The sequence below is a fragment of the Pteropus alecto genome, unplaced genomic scaffold (assembly GCF_000325575.1).
Source record: "Pteropus alecto unplaced genomic scaffold, ASM32557v1 scaffold88, whole genome shotgun sequence".
Classification (NCBI taxonomy): domain Eukaryota; kingdom Metazoa; phylum Chordata; class Mammalia; order Chiroptera; family Pteropodidae; genus Pteropus; species Pteropus alecto.
This window is the reverse complement of record NW_006494611.1, coordinates 3,941,099-3,959,675: the sequence shown is the minus strand read 5'-3', so window position 1 is coordinate 3,959,675 and position 18,577 is coordinate 3,941,099. Positions and strand designations below refer to the sequence as shown.

At 45.3% G+C, this 18,577-nt stretch overlaps 1 protein-coding gene and 1 pseudogene across 5 annotated transcripts in view; both read left to right on the top strand.

The window, feature by feature from the left end:
* IGF2BP2 (insulin like growth factor 2 mRNA binding protein 2) overlaps positions 1–18,094 on the top strand; it is a 149,826-nt gene extending 131,732 nt beyond the window's left edge. For 3 of the 5 annotated variants that reach the window (XM_025042242.1, XM_025042241.1, XM_025042240.1), the window contains 6 exons: positions 7,167–7,235; positions 8,210–8,326; positions 11,257–11,331; positions 12,820–12,951; positions 14,698–14,811; positions 16,236–18,094. In XM_025042242.1, coding sequence (XP_024898010.1) covers positions 7,167–7,235; positions 8,210–8,326; positions 11,257–11,331; positions 12,820–12,951; positions 14,698–14,811; positions 16,236–16,328 — 600 coding nt within the window. In that variant the 3' untranslated portion in view covers positions 16,329–18,094. The other 2 variants (XM_025042244.1, XM_025042243.1) reach the window with 2 other exon arrangements.
* Positions 99–217, top strand: LOC112474195 (annotated as a pseudogene).
* Positions 18,095–18,577: the final 483 nt, after the last annotated feature.

Genomic DNA, 18,577 nt, shown 5'->3' with positions numbered 1-18,577 from the left:
TTAAGGTATTGTGATAAGGTCAATCATAAAAGGAAACCTTAGGCAATATAGTTGTTTTGTAGAAGTAAACAAAAATGGAAGTTAAAAATTGACTGTGAGTCTATGGCCATACCACCCTGAACAAGCCCCATCCCGTCTGATCTCAGAAGCTAAGCAGGGTCAGGACTGGTTAGTACTTGGATGGGAGACCACCTAGGAAGACCAGGTGCTGCAGGTGTAAAAAATAAAAAAATAAGGGATCGTAAGCTGACAAGGTCCTTGCAATCTGTGAGGTCAACCAAGGGTTGCCTTGCCTAAAAAATTTTTTAAAAAATTAAAATTAAAATTAAATATACATTTCTTTTGTTTTATGAGACTCAACACTTATGAGTTTTTTAGCCATTTTCTCCCTCTCTAATGAACTGTATTTCTGTATCCTTTGCCCATTGTTTATTGAGAAGCAGTGTAGGTTCTGGAGCCAAACTGCCTGTGCCAAACTGCCTGCATTTGAATCTCTGCCCTATTACTTCCTATTTTTAACTTAACCTTTTTGCATCTCGATGTCCCTATCTATAAGATGAGGGTATTAATAGTACATATATTGTAGGGCTTGTTGTAAGGTTATTAAATAAGTTAAAGCCTTCACATAGTAGTTGCAATATAAGTCTTAGCTACTATCATCACCATTATTTTCCATCTTCTTCTTAATTATTTGTAAAAGCTGATTATATATTAAGGCTGTTAACTATTTGTCATGTTGTAAATGTTTTCCACCAGCTTCTCAGTTCTCTTTGCTTTATTTGTGGTGTCTTGTATCATAATAATTTAAAACCTATATTTTGAACAAACTATTGTGTGAAGTAAAATGTAAACATTTCCCTTCAGCCTTCATTCTCTTACCCAAATTTTACCCAATAACCACTCTCCAGAATTATAGCAGTTATGTTTACACATTTTAAAAATGTTTTCTCAGCACATATACAATCATATTATTCAAAAATACAAACAGAATCATGCCATACACAGTGAATTACAAGTTGTTTCTTTTCAAACTTATTATGGACATTTTCCATAGCTAGACCTAATTCTCTTTCATGGCTACATAGGATTCCATTATATGAATTTACTATAATTTTTCTAACCAGCACACTATTATTAGACATTTGGGTTGTTTACCAGGTTTTCTCTACTACAAATAGTGTCAAAATGAATATCCTTCTATGTAAGTCTTTGCACGAATGTGTGAGTATATCTGAGAGTAAATTCTCTAAGATTGGAATTCTGCATCAAAAGGCATATACAATTTAAATTTTCATAGATTTCCTTTCAATAGAATTGGTGCAGAAATTTTAAGAATTAAGATAGTTAAATCAGTGACATTTCCCTCTGTGGATTTCTTGCCTTTGATGTTATGCTAAAGAAGCAGCATAACATAACATAACATCCAAGACCGTAAAAATATTCTCCCTACGTTTTCTTATAGTAATTTTTAGTTGCTGGGTTTGGGGTATTGTTTATATTTATATCTATAATTCATAGGAAATTTATTTTGACTTATATTTTAAGATAGGGATCTGACTTCTTTTTCCCAAATGGGTAGCCGGTTTTCCCAAAATCATGTATTGAGTAATGCACCATTTTATCACTCAGTTTGAAATGTCAGCTTTGTCATACACTAAATTCCTACTTAGTCATTCTGGATTCTATTCCATTTTTTCATCTTTTTGTCTACACTTCAATTATTATATTTATATATTTTCTTTGACAGTTTTAACTGTAGAATGAATTGGAAAGATGACTAACTTTTACTATGCTTAGGAAAATTAAAGTATAGAAATTTTCTCTTCCTTAAAGATTTGTTAAGACGACTCTGTGAAACACCTGGGCCTAGCACTTGTTTGGAGAAAGATCATTTATAAGCTTTTCATTTTCTTACAAGTTTTTGGCTTGTACAAAGTTTTGTTGATTTCTGTTTTCCTGTAAAAGTATTCATCTCTCTTTTTATATGTATTGGCATAATATTGTACGAAACAGACCATTGCCTTTTAAATCTCCACAAACTTGTGGTTATATCTCTCTTTTAATTCCTAACATTGTATATTCGTGTTTTCTTTTTTTTCTTAATCAAATTTGCTAGGGTTTTTTAAATTTTAATTTTTAAGTAGTTAAGGCCTTTTTTTAAAATCTTGCAATTATTTTCTGTGCTGTGTATGCAGAAGATGTTATTAGAGCATCCCAGTTTTTGTGGCTTTTGCTCATGCATGATCAGTTTTTAAAAGTCCTGGGCATTTGGAAGGGGGCATCTTTTCTGATGGGCTCAGCATTGTGTTTACAGCTGTAAAATCAGGCTTCTCATTGGTGGCCTATATTCTCTATATAATTTTTTTATCTGTATGACATGAAATTTTGAAAGCAGTTTACTGTTCTCCTACTATGATTATGGTTTTGTCAAGTACTTTATTACTAACAGATTTTGTTTAAGGCACTTTGGTCATATTACTTTAAAAATAATCTGGAATTTTAGTCCAAGTTATTAAGCTTTTTTTCTTAATGAATATACAATCTCATAATCCACAGTTATTTAAAATCAACAAAACTTTTACCGGTTTCTTTGCTCACTGAAGACAATTTCTTGTGTTCTCATTTTTTGAGTTATTTGGTTTTTTTTGTTTATCTGGAGTACTTTCTCAGACAACTTTTTTCAGGAATGAATACATAAGTAGTATAATTTCTGTATCTGAAAATGCCTTTCTTTTCCCCTCACACATGAATGGAAATTCAGCTGGTTATCCAGCAATGCTAGGCTCATAGTTCCTTTAGAGCTCTGAAAACATTACTTCTAGCATCCCATTTTTCAGGTTAAGGGTGCTACCAGCCTGATTCTTTCACTTGTAAGTAACTTTTTTCCTTCTATCTATAAGATTTTTTTGCCTTTGGTAGTGTTTTGCCTTCACCCTTGGGATTTAACAATCTGAATCTGAGCCCCTTAATCTTAAGATTCAAATTTTTCTTTGGCTCGGGAAAATCTTTTGCTTCTGTATTAATTTTAGTATAGCTTCTCTTCCCACCACTTCATTTTCTCCTTCTGGAGTTCCCACTTCATGGATGGTAGATCTTCTCACTCTAGTTTTCATGTCTCTCTGATTCCCTCTTTTTTGTTTTGCATGAGTTAATCCGCTAATGCACCAATTGGCCTTTCAGGAGTGTCCATTCACCTACTGTGTCCAAACTCTCATTTCTATTGAGTTTTAACTTCATTGATCATGTTTTTAATTTCCAAGATCAAGCTAGTTCTCTGAGCTTTTCTCATAGCAATCTACTCATGTGTTATAATACTGTCCTCTTGAATCTCACTAAGAAATCAAGCAGACTTTTTTAAAAAAGCTCTCCCTCTTTCCTGAATTAATTACCTGGGGTTATTTGCTTGCCTTTCTCCCCTGATTCATGCTGCTGATTCTCTATATGTATCTAATGAATTTTAATTGCCCATCTCTGTATTTAAATAAACTCAACAGAGGACATATTAGAGCTTTTTCATAACATGTACAGTGGGCCTCACATGAACCAGTGAATTTAGAATGTTCCAGATGTGGGCAGTGTTGGGTACAGTGGTTAAGAACCTTGGGCTTCAGAGAGAGAGTTCTGTGCTCAAATCTTGGCCCCCCCTCTTCCTAGCTTACCAATTTCTGGTCCCTGTCAGCTCTGGAGGCCACCTCAAGAGAGCACACAGAGGTGGGTAAGCAGGGCTGTAAGGACATACTTTGATAAGCTGGGGTAGAATAGTGCATCTTCGGAATCTTGGAAGGCCCTGCCCATGACAGTGACCCTTCTGGCCAAGTCTACGGCCCCTCCCCATGTCCACATCCCTGGTTCCTATAGTGAGCACCTGCCCTCTTTGCAACATGGCATCCCTCTATCATCATACTAATGCTATTTAAATATTTAAGATAATTTGTATGCCTGATCCTTGCCCTCTCCACTGCCCCTTACCCACCCCTCACTCTTCCCACCCCCTGACTTCTACATGCTGCAGAATAGCACCTAAGTCATGTATGAAATGGTCATATTGTAAGAGCTTCGAAAAAAGGATCCTGCAGTTCTTCCACGAAAAGCAGGCCCAGTGTTTATAATTCCTCTTTTAATTTTCACAAGTGCATCTGATATATACTGCTTTACCTACTCCCCAGCACAGTCAAGCATAGAGGAAAAGCAGACACCAGTTCCCCTCAAATTCAGAATTTGAAATGAACCATGAGTAATAATAATCCCCCTTGCTGCCTCTCTGTTGGCAGGGGGTGGGGTACACCCGGCAGGGCATCTTCACCATAACGCCTTCTCTCCCCCTCCTGTCATAATGCTTTTGAAACATTCAAAAATAAAGTAGTTTCTCTCTCATAAAATAGTTGGGGACCCTCAAACTAAGACAGTGAGCTCAACGGCCATATTGGGGTCAGGGTTCCACACTGACCCCTTCCTCCCTGGGGCCTTGGTTTGTCAGGTGGCCACAACCTGCTTTCCCGGTAAAGAGGACATTTATTCAAATCATTGACTGGTTACTTTCCTGATCATTGTGACTGAGCACTGAAAGTCTCCTTCCATCTGAGGCTGTAGACTCCATGTCAGCCTGAGACAGGAAACAGAAAGTGTGCCCGGTAAGCCACACATTTCATTATGAATAAGTACTCATGTAACACTCATTAATTCAGCCACATAATGCCCGATGATAGATTTCTTCCATTCTTGTGACCTCATCGAATGCCACGTCACATCCTTAGGAAGTGTACATTGTACTTAGGCTCAGATCCATGTCCACACCAGGGCCCTCAAGGTCCTGTGTGATCTCGCACTGCCCGACTCCCCATCATTTCTTGCTCTACTCTTATGTGCTTTCCCTATACTGGCCTCCTTTCTGTTTTTCAAACAGGCCAACTCCTTTCCCAGCTCTAGACCTCTGAGAACTTTGCTTCGAATGTTCTCTCTCTGATGCCTTGCATGGGGTTCCGTCTCCTCTTTGGGTCCTAAAGCAGAGGTCACCTCCTCCAAGACTCTTCCCGGACCCCTCCAGCTAAGGTTGCCATCCCACCCCTCAGCTCCACAGCAACCCTTCCTCACATCCTCCTATTCATTTCTTTTTCGGCACTTGAATAGGATGTAAGACCCATTGTGGCAGGGACCTTTTATGTCTTAATAGCTGTGTCCTCAGCACCTAGAAGAGTGCTTCACACATAGTAGATGATCAAATATTTTTTGTGTGAATGAATGGACAATTGAATGAACCCTCACAATATTATAAGGTCTGGATATTTTAATCCATTTCTGGATGAGGCTCAGAAGGCTGCATTATTCCAACCTGTACAAAGCTAGTGATTTGGACTCAGGTCTTCTGAGTCTTCTGACTCCAAAAGCCAGCATATGTACACAAAGGCCAACGGCAGAGCCCCAGACAGAAAGGAGCTCCCTGTTGCTGAGTTCACGCTTCTTTCCACACAACAATTTTCCAGGTGTAGTAACTCATGAATATAAAAGGGAATGGGGAATATGTTCTTTTTCTTTTCACAGCAAATTCTGTCCCCTAACCCAAGTGGTAGATCAAAATTTAATACAGTGTTTATGTTGGAAGTATTTAAACCCAAAATAGCAGCCACACTGTGGCCTGTGTACCATGGGCCTCGTGAGTTTTTGTGAGGAAAAGGCAAATTACAATTCAAAAGAATTATTTCTGCTATGAGGGCCTAAAGGAGAGGCTGTCCGGAGGAGAGGAAGGCAGAAGCATCCTTTCCCCAATGTAGAGCTTTGTCTGAGCAGAAAACCAGTGGGAATTCTAACCCCACCCTCCATGGCCTAGGACAGCCCCCAGAACAGGGACGTGCACAGAGAGGGGTCTGGAGCTGATGCTCTTCAAGAAGGAGGCAGGACCAAGAGAGCCAAACCTGTTCTTAACCTTTCTTTCAAAACTAGAGGTTGCCAAGAGAACTCTGGTCTCATAGCCCCCTCTTGTGGGCATGAGGTGTCACCGCAGCCTCTTTCCAAGTCATCAAAGCAAAGGCTTGGGATACAGCAATGGTCCCCTTTCATAAGCAGATTTCTGTCCCCGCAGGTGAGAACACCTGCCGGAGACATGGTGTTCACATCTCTCTTCCCCCGAGGCCAGTCTTCTCTCCAAGCTCAAAAAGGCCATTGGTTTTATTTTGTCCCTACGAGTAATTTTGTGATCAGGAGTTAAGAGTTCAGCTGGAGATTCAAGAGATGGAGGACATCATGCGATTTGCTCAAGGGGCCACTAAGGATAGCTAGGTCCCCAAACTCCCAAGCCTCATCCATGTCTGACCACTGTTAGAATGTCTTCCTGGGAGGTCGTCTTGCAGGGATTGGTGCTCAGAGCCATTCACCTCCTTTCCTGTAGTAGGCACGTCAGCGTTTACTTGGCCTTATGTAAAGCACAGCTAACCTGACTTTGACTAATGTCCATACGAATATATAAAATCAGAAATATTCCTGTCTTACAAGACTATTACGAGGATTAAAAGAGTTTCTGAATAGATATACAGTATTTATCACAGTGCCTAGTACACAGTATCCAGTAAAAAACAGCTGCTTTTTAAATGTAATTTTCCTAATAGCTTTTCCACATCTGCCTCACACTCACACAAAATGTATTTATTCATTCGTTTCCTTTCTCTCTTCTCAATCTCTTTCAGTTTCTCCATTCTCAATCTCTAGTTCTTCTGAAATGCTCTGATGGAGCTCACTGATGTGACTTGCCAGGAACATACTTGTTTGTTCTTTATATCTCTTGGATATGTTCTAGCACTCTCTGTTCCTTTTAATCCACTATTCATAATTCCCCAGAAAATAGAAGCCACTGGCCCTGCTTCTCTGACTGAGGGCAGGTTGAGAGAGCGAGCGAGAGAATGTGTGTGTGTGTGTGTGTGTGCGCACGCGCGTACTCACTCTCATGGTAAGTTCCTAGGAGCCTGAAGCATGGCTCAACTAGAAATGCTAAACGTTCAGTCCAGCCCAGTGCTCCGAGGGGAAAGTGGAGCAGAGATCTGAGCTGCAGAGGGACAGATATGTGGACGTGACAGTGGGGACAGGTGATGGTGCAGAGGGCCTGCATAGCGTGTGCCCTGAGTTTGCTGAGCGTCCCTGAGGGCACCCACTGACTGACTGTTTCTCTCATGCCGCAGACCCACTCCGGATACTTCTCCAGCTTGTACCCCCCTCACCAGTTCAGCCCGTTCCCGCATCATCACTCCGTAAGTGTCCCTCAGTTCAGCCCCATGCGCCGCTTTTCCCTGTCCTGTGGCTGGCACCGTGTAGTCCTTGGTGGACTAACGAGTGGACGTTCACCGTGTTGAGTGCCGGGTCCTATGGTTCCAGGTCGTCCTCAGAGTGACACATCACCAGGCATAAGCACACCACTTGCCAGTGCTCAGGTGCACTAGAAGGCTGATGCTGTCCCGTTCAACAGCCCCGCCAATGCTTACAATCCTGCAGGTGGCAGGAATCTGGTGCACGTACACAATCAGCAGGTCAAAGCAGGAGGTGGTGTTGGCTTAACGAACAGTTTCCAAAGACCTTTAAACAAAGTCTAGTAAATGAGGTCATGCCATTTCCACAGACACCTATACCAAGATCCCTGGAGGCTGTACCCAGGGCTCTCGGGGCTGTCACCATGTGGCCTGGCCAGGGCACGTTTAGTCGCTGTCTTGTTTTGAATATGGCAGCACTCCAGAGAAAGTGCCATTCCTGGCTATAAGGCGGATGGGACAGCTTTCCATTTCCTCTGACAAAGTGCCTCCAAGCCTTGTGCTTGGGCTTGGTACATTTAATAGTGGGACAGCTTTCCATTTCCTCTGACAAAGTGCCTCTTGGGCTTGGTACATTTAATAACTGTATTGCTTTCTTTGATCAAGACACAGGAGAAACACATATCACATTTGTATGGACAGAAAACCTGTGAACGGACAGCTTTCTGTATCCATCAATTTCGGAGACACTCAAGAGGAGTTTGCATTTTGATTGCTGTGTTGTGCTTGCCTGTGTTCAGGTTCATTCTTCAAGCTTCCCACCTGCAGAGCCCTAGGCCACAGAGGAATCCGTGCACCATTCTGGCATTTACTTGGTCAGGGGGCCACCCTACCATGTGGCTCAGAGTAGATGGTCGGTAACTTCCTGAAGGAATAATCCCAGTGGGAATGATGCTTTCTTTCTTGTCTTGGCTTTCCAGTATCCAGAGCAGGAGATTGTGAATCTCTTCATCCCAACCCAGGCTGTGGGGGCGATCATCGGGAAGAAGGGGGCACACATTAAACAGCTGGCTAGATTCGCTGGGGCCTCCATCAAGGTAAAGCTGCTCTCAGCAGCCACCTGTATCCCACCCTCTTCCACCCCCACCTCCCCATCCCAAGCCCCTCAGACCTTCCGTCAGTCCCAGGCAACTCCTGTGCCATCCAGGGACAAAATTCCACAGGATCTAAAAAAATTAGCCTCCAGGCCCATTCCCATCCGTTCTGCTCTTTAACTCTCTTATTGCTTTTTTGTTCAATTAACAACCAAATAAGAAAAAATATTAATAAGAAATAAGTCACCCCAGTCCTTTCTGGGTTACCATTGTCCTCCTCAAGAATATAAACCTAAGAAAGCCTGAGGTTTTTTCCTAAACTAAGGGAGTGGACTTGAGTGGAATAATGGTTTACACTTAGCAGTTATCAGCACTTCGATTTCTTTAGTCTTCGCTTAAACACCGTGAAACTTTGAAAAAGTAGTTTGAATGAAAAATTCTTTGAAAACCAGTGGATGATAAACCCATAGGTGAACAAAAGCCGGTGACATAACCTGATACAAAGTTCTGGGCCTGCACTGAGAGGCTCAGGAAGGAAGGCCCCTTGATTTATGGGAATGGTTGTTGAGTTCAGACATAGCTGCAGCTACATACCCACATCCTGCCTCCTCCAGCACAATGCGAAGGATCGTCAGAGAAGCTGAAAGGGAAGGATTATTCGACCCTGGGCCCGCTCCAAGCACAGCTATCAGCTCTGACTCACGGGCAGAATGCTGAGCACGTCCCAAGCCTCGTGAAACACACTTCAGAAACAGAGTTTCCGTTGTTACGTAAAATGATTTGCTACCATGGGACAACCCGGAATTCCGAACGAGAAGTCTCATGACTTGGAGAGAAAGAACGCTTAGACTTTCTCCCCAAGAGCTGGAATTTCTCCCACAGCAAGCATGCTGGAGAAAAAACAAACACAAAACATTCTGAGTAGCACAGAACAAGGATTGCAGTGAGAACATAAAAAAATTTTATTTAGGTAAATCATTTCCCCTTCCAGGCCTCATTTATCTCACCTGCAAAGTGGATAGACTGGATGAGAGCCCTGAGGTGTGGGGGGACAGTTGTGGAGCACACGGGGGCCTTTGCACCAAACAGGCTCGTTGCAGGTGAGACCCTGGCTCAGGCCTTGCTGGTCCTGCCCCCATGGTGGACAGGTAAGGTGCGGAAGACCACAGGGCTGGCTGTACCCCGAGGGCCTCTCCCAGTTTTCAGTCCTGTGGTCTGAGATGCCCTGCAGGAGATAGCATGAGACTATTTCAACTAAAAGGGACTTGAGGGATCATCTCATCAAATCCTTTCTCCCCTAAGGTAGACTTAGAGAGGTACAGAGACGCAGCCCAGGCACACAGGTGGCAGGACCGGCTCTTAGGTGTAAATTCTGCCGACCTGTAGGATGTGAGCACCTGTTGGGGCTAACTGCCACAATAGCTCTCTATTTACCATTACCCATAAGGAACCGGGGCCCAGAGACTTTTAGTAATTTGACAAAGGCCACAAAGCTAGAGCGTGAGGGCCGAGATTTGACTGGGTTACCCTATTTCTGGTCCTGTGTTTTTCCACCATAGCAACCTGAGTGCTATACCAGAATCATTCCCAGCAGGCCTTTAGGAAAATGAGGCTAGAGAGATCAATTCCTTGGGCTTTGCCCCACAGCATCCCCTTAATCCCATTATTTCCCAGCAAGGTTGAATTGTGGTGCGTCACTTTGCTGATGACCCCTGTGATGGGTGAAGACAGCAGGGCTGGGCTAGGGGGATGAATGGGCTCTGCAGCCTGGTAATGTGCAGATGTTTGTTATGCTGGGCCAACAGACTGCTCCTTCCTTAGCCTCTGCCTCTATCCAGAGCAGTAAAAAAGAGCTTGAAAGAAAACCAGGGAAGCCAAGTATATGCAAGAGAAATTTCCTGCTTTTTAAAACTGACCTGGTGTTTGCTAGATTCCCTTTATCCTGACAGGTTTCTGAAAGCCTCTGTCTCTGAAGCAAGATGATCTCACCAACTGCAGAGAAGCCCCACTCCTGCTTTGCCAGTCTTCAGGGACTACAACCAGGGGCACGCTTGAGGCCTCCAGGGCAGGGCGAGAGCTTTACACTAACTGATATGTGGCAGCAGAGTGCTGGAAGGGGTGGGCAGAGCTGAGGTCCGGAATGGTGCACCCCAAGAGGCACTTTGGTTCCAGGCAAGAGCTGAGCTCCCATCGTTCACTTTTCCTGCACAGCATCTGGTCAGCAGGCTTCAGAATGCCACACAAAATTCAGTCAACAGGGCCAGCCGGGGACACCTAATTCCTGAACTTGCTCCAGCCCTGGCTCACCCTGTGATCTCGGCAGCCACCTCACCTCTCTGAGTCCCATCTGCTTCAGTCATATAATAGGGTTCTCAGAGAGGTCGGGGGTTTCTTTTAGAATCTGAACAAGGCAGCCATGATCATCACGAAGTGGACAGCAGAACTAATTTGGTCAACATGAATTATGAATTAGCCTTTTAGCCCTTCTCCTAACTGTACCTGTTCTAGCTCAACTGTCACTTGCAGCCGACTGCCTGCCTCTGAGAGCTGAGAATTAGAACCAGGGTTACCTTTCATGCAGGCTGGCTCCAAGTTAAGGCCTCTGTGGACTAGCTTTTCCTTCCCTCTGGGCCCTGGGCAGGTTGGCACAGCCTGCATCTCCCTTTCCTAGAGCTCTTGACTCCCTTGATAAAAGGCAGCCAGGCCCTGCTGGAGCTCAGGGCAGGGACAGGCAGTAACAGGCAATAACTACTGACCTGCTACCAACTCTCTCTGGGTGGCCAAAGACCCAAATCAGATACTGGGCACTGCGGTCATGACATCCTAAGCCCCCGAGTGGAGGCAGCACAGGTCAAACAAAGTACCAGGTGCTAAGACAAGAAATGGGGGGTAGCAGCCAAGCAGCACCATTCCCCTTTCCTTGTGAACTACAGATTGCCCCGGCGGAAGGCCCGGATGTCAGCGAAAGGATGGTCATCATCACCGGACCACCTGAAGCCCAGTTCAAGGTCAGTGCCCGGGGACAGGGCAGTGCGTGTGGGGTAGCCGAGGGCCTTTCAGCAGTTGCAGCCACCTCAGAGGCATGTTCAGGGCTCTACTTCAGAGGCCCGGCCTCCATTTCCTGTCCTGCAGCTGCTCACTGGTGTCAGACTTCCCTCGTCTTCCCACCGCCAGGTTATTTCCGCTGCTTGGAGCCCTCCTTCCCTTTTCTCCCTTGGAGAAGTAGATTGTCTCATGGTGCCCTGTTCAAATGACACCTCCTCTGGAATCGCTGATCCTTTAGCTATGGTTTTGAGAATGGATGTTTCAGACTTATTTAGTCTCATCCACCCTTCAAGCTATGGGGGTGTAAACATGGGGTATAAGGGGAAATAGCATGGTGTGGTGGGGGTGCATTGTTTTCTTTGTGCCTTTTTTTCTCCCCTACGAAAATTATAAGTTGAGTTTTCTAAAAGTCAGAAACATTTATTTATAAAAGTATATAATCCTTATCATTAAAAATATTTAAAATTTGAGAAGACGAAACTAAAACATGTAGAACCGTTCAAGAACAGTAACCCTTCAACTTATGAATGGATAAACAAAATGTGGTCTATCCATATGATCAGATATTATTCAGCCATTAAAAGGAATGAAACTGATACACGCTACAACTTGGATGAACCTAAAACACATTATGCTCAGTGAAAGAAAGCAGACAGCAAAAAAATATATTAAATGATTCCATTTACATGAAAAGTCCAGAAAAGGCAAATACAGAGCCGGAAAGTAGAACGGTGGTTGCCAGGGGTTGGGGGTAGGGAGGAATTGGGACTCGCTGCTAATAGGGGCTTTTATTTGGGGGGAAGAGAAGGAGATGTTCTGGATGTTGGTGGTGGTTGTACAACACAGTGAATATACTAAAAACCATATAAGTGTAGTCTTTAAAATGGTGAATTTTAGGTATTTAGCATTATGTCAAAATTTTTAAGTTTTTAAAATTTTTTTTAGAGAACAATCACCTCTTGGCTATACTGGCTTCAGAGTCAGACATTATAAAGCAAGGTCAGGCTCATCAAATCCCATCACTACCATCCTCACCTCCATCCTGTAATAACCAGGTCAAACAGGTCATGGTGGAAAGAAATTAAGAATTCTCTGAACAAATTCATTCAAGCAACCAAACGTTGATAGGTGCTAGAAATACAGAAATGACATTTGGTTCTGCCCCCTCACTGCCACCCCCAACCTAAAATAGAAAGCTTCCTAAAGGAGGTGATTATGTGCACACCGTGAAGACACAAGCGGGCCCGTGCACATTTTGCACAGTGCAGTCATTGGATGTGGCAGGAGCAGAGCCCTCCAGGCCGAAGCAGGGTGCACGGCTTCCCTGTGTCTGGCCCCAGTGAGTTTGGGGCTGGGGTGTGCAGTTGCTGGGCTCAGAAATTCCAGCAGCAACACTGCTGAAGCGGGTGGACTGAACGCTGTGAGTCACCAGTCACGTCTTGCTCTCTCAGGCCCAGGGGCGGATCTTTGGGAAACTGAAAGAAGAAAACTTCTTTAACCCCAAAGAAGAGGTGAAGCTGGAAGCCCACATCAGAGTGCCCTCTTCCACAGCTGGCCGGGTGATTGGCAAGGGGGGCAAAACCGTAAGTTTGCTCTGAGCTGGTGTCATTTCCAGGGCTGATTCCTTGCCCGGCCTGACTTCCCTCAGAACCCATTGTCTCTTCAAGAACAGAAATGTAATTAGCATCACTCCAGAGCTGAGGGCCCCAAATTCATGGTGCTGCCCAGAGCTCAGTGTGTGCCCAAAACACCAGGGTCCTGCCCCCAGGGACAGTCTCTCAGCTCCATGCTGGGACGTGGTCTCCACTCCCGGGACACAGGGACGCTGCCTCCTGCCCCCTTTATATCCACACATAGTAGCGGGAAAACATAGGGAGTATGGTCCCACCCTAAGTATACCCAAGTACTTGGCAGACCACCCATTGTCTTCTCTGGCAGCCCTCAGGGTCTGGGATCTGGCACGCTCTTCTGTTCTTCAGACTCTCCTGAGAAATGCCCGCAGAGGCCCTAACATCCTCCTAGCAGATTCTGTCTTCTGGCAGTTTCCCAAACTACGGGGGAGCTAGTTTCTCAACAAGGTGGTGGGTGAAAAGGAAATAGTTTCTCTAAAAATAATCAACATGAAGGTAGAAGTACCACAGTGTAATTTGAAAAGCATCAGAGGATTAACTCTGAAGCCTGTAGGAATGAGCGGTTGTCTGTCAGACCCAGGTGTGTTCTAGAACATGATTTACCCACCTGGCAGGAATATGACCCCTGAGAAGTCCCAGTAGATCTGTGCATGCTGGCGAAGTGGCAGTGTTGGGTGGCAGGAATTGGGGGGTGGGGTGGGGGGCATTCTCTAGAGTTGTGTGTGTGTTTGCTATTTTTCTTTACATAGAAACTCTTTCAGAGAGATCAAAGCCAAGTTCTAGATATGAGTCCCCTTTATGTAAAAGAATCAAGTCACAGAGTGTGCATATTATTCCCTGTATCCAGGAACGTGGTCAGCATCACAGGGCACACACAGCAAGCTCCAGGCAAGCTGGAGTGTAGAAGGCAAAAGGAAGCAAATGGTCCATGAGGGAGTGGAATCCTGAACACTTCAGTGTCCTATCTGGTAATTTTAGAACCAGTCACTGAATTCTGTGCACCTGCCAGACTGTCAGCCCCACATGCGTGCTCGGCACTATGTCAGGGCAGGAGCCGGGCCATGAACCCTTGGGAAATACAGCCTTGTTGAGGCAGGTGAGCCAGAGTACCAGAGTGCAGGAAATGGGGTTTGGATAAGGGAAGATCGGCATGGGCTGGAGGCTTCATGGAGGAGATGGGCCTGGGCCTAGGAATAGCAGGGAGAAAAGATAACCCAAGAGTAGGTTAACCTCATAAGCAAGGCGCAGCAACAGGAATGAAAATGAAGAGCAGGGAATGGATCAGGGACTGATTAGAAAGTTTACTTTGGTGAGTCGGGCGAGAGGCAGTGTCGGCTCATGGTCAGCACCCAGGAGAGCATATCCAGCAGTGACTTTCACCTCTGGATTACGGGAAGGCCTGGGGTCTCTGCAGTGATACCAGACAAGAAATCAGGAACGGCATTGGTAGGAACGGCATTGGTAGGAACTCCAGAATAAGAATTCAGCCCCAAAAGCGGCTTCATGGAGTCAAGCGCTTGACTCCCTCTCTGGCATTGAGCCTCCCATGGCCCAAACCAGCACAGCCCCATTTGACCGGGGGCAGGGAAGCACCGAAAGATGTCCTAGATTGAAGGAAAGGTGAGCAGCTTCGGCCTCCTTGCCCTCCACCACTCCCTTCTCCCACTTCCTCCTGAGCCCACTTTTCTCCCTTCACAGGTGAATGAACTGCAGAACTTAACCAGTGCAGAAGTCATCGTGCCTCGTGACCAAACGCCAGATGAAAATGAGGAAGTGATCGTCAGAATAATTGGGCATTTCTTTGCTAGCCAGGTACCTGTGCTATGAGGGTCTGGTTTCTCTTGCCAATCTCTTCAGTTTCTAAGCTATTGGCGGCCTGTCAGGAGGCCACAGGCCTTGCACACACACCCTGCCACCCAACCCACACACCCTGCCACCCAATCCATACACCCGTGGAAACTGGCTCTTCAGGCACTGCCTGCAGACAGGGCAAATTGTTCCACACGTCACCACCGCTGTCCCCAGACACGCTAGAGGAGCTTGAGGAAGAGTGTAGGACTTTGGAGTCAAGTCCAGCACATTTCAAGCCCCCTGAAACTCTAAATTCGCCCTCCTACTCAGGCCTCAGTTGCAGTCTTCCTATGCTGGGAGCCACATACCAGGCAAGGGCCCACTCGCAGAGTTCCCCAGCCAGCCCCTGAGAACCAGCCTGAGGGCCAGAAGTCTCACTGTTTGCGGTTAAATGCTCATCACAGGAGACCCTCATGTCTCTCTTCTTACCATGTCCATCTCACCATGACACGCCCCATCAGGACACAGGGCCTCCACACAGGTGCTGCTTTAATTCAGGAGGGCCAGTGACTCGGCGTCATGTGGCCTCGTTCTTTTTGATGCTTTTTTTGTTGGTTGGGTTTGGGGAGAGAGCAATCCTAGTCCTTGTTCTGAACCAGTGTGTAGTTAGTCTAAGCTTACGTTGAAGGTTTGTGTGAGCAGTCAGCTTGTTCTCCAAGGCTGTGCCTTTGCTAGGAGACCTGACTGTCGGGCAGGGCAGGAAGCACCTGCTGTACTGCTGCTTCCCAGGGCCCCTTAACTTTGCAGTTCCTACAGTCAGACTCCTGGCCCCACCCACCTCTGCTGCTCCCACATCCCAGCTCCTCCAATGCCCTGGGAGAGCGTCTGAGCTGCCGGGCTCCTTAGTTCAGTCTGCAGGGGTCTCCCTGCAGGGAGAGCACTACGGGGAGGTGGGTCAGGTTGTGGTTCACGTGTTTTGTCCAGTTGTTCAGGGTAGAGCGTCTCACTTCTCCCCCATCTCATTTACTGTCGTCTTTCCCAGCAATCACACTAACATTCTTCCTAGTAACTCTAGTGGGTGGGCAGCTCTGGAGGCTAAAATGTGTGCAGTTGGGAGGGGGATGCTGTCTAACCTCTGCAAAGCTCCCTGGTCCCTAGTTTCCTGTTTGTTTCCTGGCCTATCTGTCTAGCAGTTAACTGGAAGCTTTTGGGATTCCCCCTTTATCCTCAACCTTAGGGCAGCCTTGGGGTTGGGGTGGAGAAGAACTCTGCCACTTTACTTCCAGGCAGAAAAGGCCCCCAGAGTAAGGGCTTCAGTGGGTAGATGACACTTTTCTGAGTTTACCACCTCCTTCCCGAGTCCCGTTCCCACCCTTCCACCCCCCACTGCTTGTCCTCAGAACTGGGTTCTTTTCCCCCTACCCTCCTCCTCTCCTTTGCTGCAGACTGCACAGCGCAAGATCAGGGAAATTGTACAACAGGTGAAGCAGCAGGAGCAGAAATATCCTCAGGGAGTCGCCTCACAGCGCAGCAAGTGAGGCTCCCACAGGCACCAGCAAAACAACGGATGAATGTAGCCCTTCCAACACCTGACAGAATGAGACCAAACACAGCCAGCCAGATCGGGAGCAAACCAAAGACCATCCTGAGGAATGAGAAGTCTGCGGAGGCGCCAGGGACTCTGCAGAGGCCCTGAGAATCCTAGGGGCCAGGAGGGAGGTGGGAGTCAGCTGGTTCATCGCCCAGCCTCCTGCCTCCCCCCAGGGCCTCTGCAGGCTTCCCAGCCATCCACTTCACCATCCACTTGGATCTCTCCTAACTCCCACCACGCTATCCCTTTTAGTTGAACTAACATAGGTGAATGTGTTCAAAACAAAGCAAAATTCATACCCTTTTCTTTTTGTGGGAAATCGTCTCTGTACATGTGTGTACATATTAGAAGGGGAAAGATGTTAAGATATGTGGCCTGTGGGTTACACAGGGTGCCTGCGGCGTTAATATATTTTAGAAATAATATATCAAATAACTCAACTAACTCCAATTTTTAATCAATTATTATTATTTTTTTTCTTTTTAAAGAGAAAGCAGGCTTTTCTAGACTTTAAAGAATAAAGTCATTCTTTGGGAGGTCTGATGGTTTAGTAAGGAGCTTCAAGGCCACCCACACAAAATTCACCCAGAGGGAAATCTCGTCAAAAGGACACTCACAGCAGTTCTGGATCACCTGTGTATGTCAACAGAAGGGATACCGTCTCTCTGAAGAGGAAACTGTCTCTTCATCCCTGTCTAGCTCACACGCCCATTTCTCTTTGCTTCACAGGATTTAAACTGGTTTTTGCATACTGCTATATAATTCTCTTGTCTCTCTCTGTTTATCTCTCCCCTGTCCTTTTTTCCTTCCCCTTCTCCATCCCCGTTCTTTTTAGTTCCCTCATCCCCCTGTCTCAGTCTCCCTACCTATGCACCCCCCAGGCAAAGCAGTGCTCTGAGTATCACATCACACAAAAGGAACAAAAGCGAAACACACAAACCAGCCTCAACTTACACTTGGTTACTCAAAAGAACAAGAGTCAATGGTACTTGTCCTAGCATTTTGGAAGAGGAAAACAGGAACCCATCAAACCAACCAACTAAACAAAGAAAAATTCTGCAAAGAAAGAACATATTTTGTCTTTTTACATTTTGGTGTATAAGCCATCAATTTTCAGCAAAATGATTTCTTTCTTTTTAAAAAAAATGTGGAAGAAAATAGCGATTTACATAAGGTCGTTGGCCCAGGGCGTTAAATTTACAGATTTTTTTAACGAGAAAAACACACAAAAAAAGCTACCTCAGGTGTTTTTTACCTCAGCACCTTGCTCTTGTGTTTCCCTTAGAGATTTTGTAAAACTGATAGTTGGAGCATTTTTTTATTTTTTTAAAAAAAATGAGTTGGAAAAAAAATAAGATATCAACTGCCAGCCTGGAAAAGGTGACAGTCCAAGTGTGCAACAACTGTTCTGAATTGTCTTCCGCTAGCCAAGAACCTATATGGCCTTCTTTTGGACAAACCTTGAAAATGTTTATTAAAAAAAAAAAAAAGATGATGATAAAGAAAAACAGAGAGAGAAAATGTTGGAGATGTCCTGAATTTCAATAGGGTACGCGCCATTAGGGCTTTTTGCGCTAAAGGATGAACATGTACTGGTTTATGTGAACAAGCCATTTTACCACCAGACTGCAATGCCAGTTTCCTCTACTGCAAACAGTGTTCTGTGACAAAAACAAAAACAAAAAAAAAATGAAATATATCCAGCTAACAAGATCCTGGTGTCTTGGTCTCTTATTTTACTAAGCATTGCCTATCCCAGGGTGTCACCTGAGTTCCAGCTCTGAGGGGACTTAGGAAAACGGGCAGCATGTACAATCAGGACTGGGAAGCTACGCTGAGGAAGGTGGCTTCTCCAGGAAGGTCTTTGGGAGAAGCTAAACTAGATCGGTGGTGCTCAATGTGTGGTCCCCAGACCAGTAGCATCATTATTACCTGGGAACTGGTTAGAAATGCAGATTCTTGAGGTCTACCTTGAATCCGAAATTCTGGGGGTGTGGCCCAGCAGTCCATTTCGGTAAGCCTTCCGGGTGATTCCCACGCGTGCTAAAGTTTGAGAACCACAGAACCAGAGGGATTGATTGACTATGTATCAAGCTAGGTAAGACCGGACCCTATCTTTAACGAACTTTAAGCCTGGCCAGGGAAAGTTTATTTTTATGTAAGAGAGAGGGAGGATATGCCTGACAATTCAAGGAA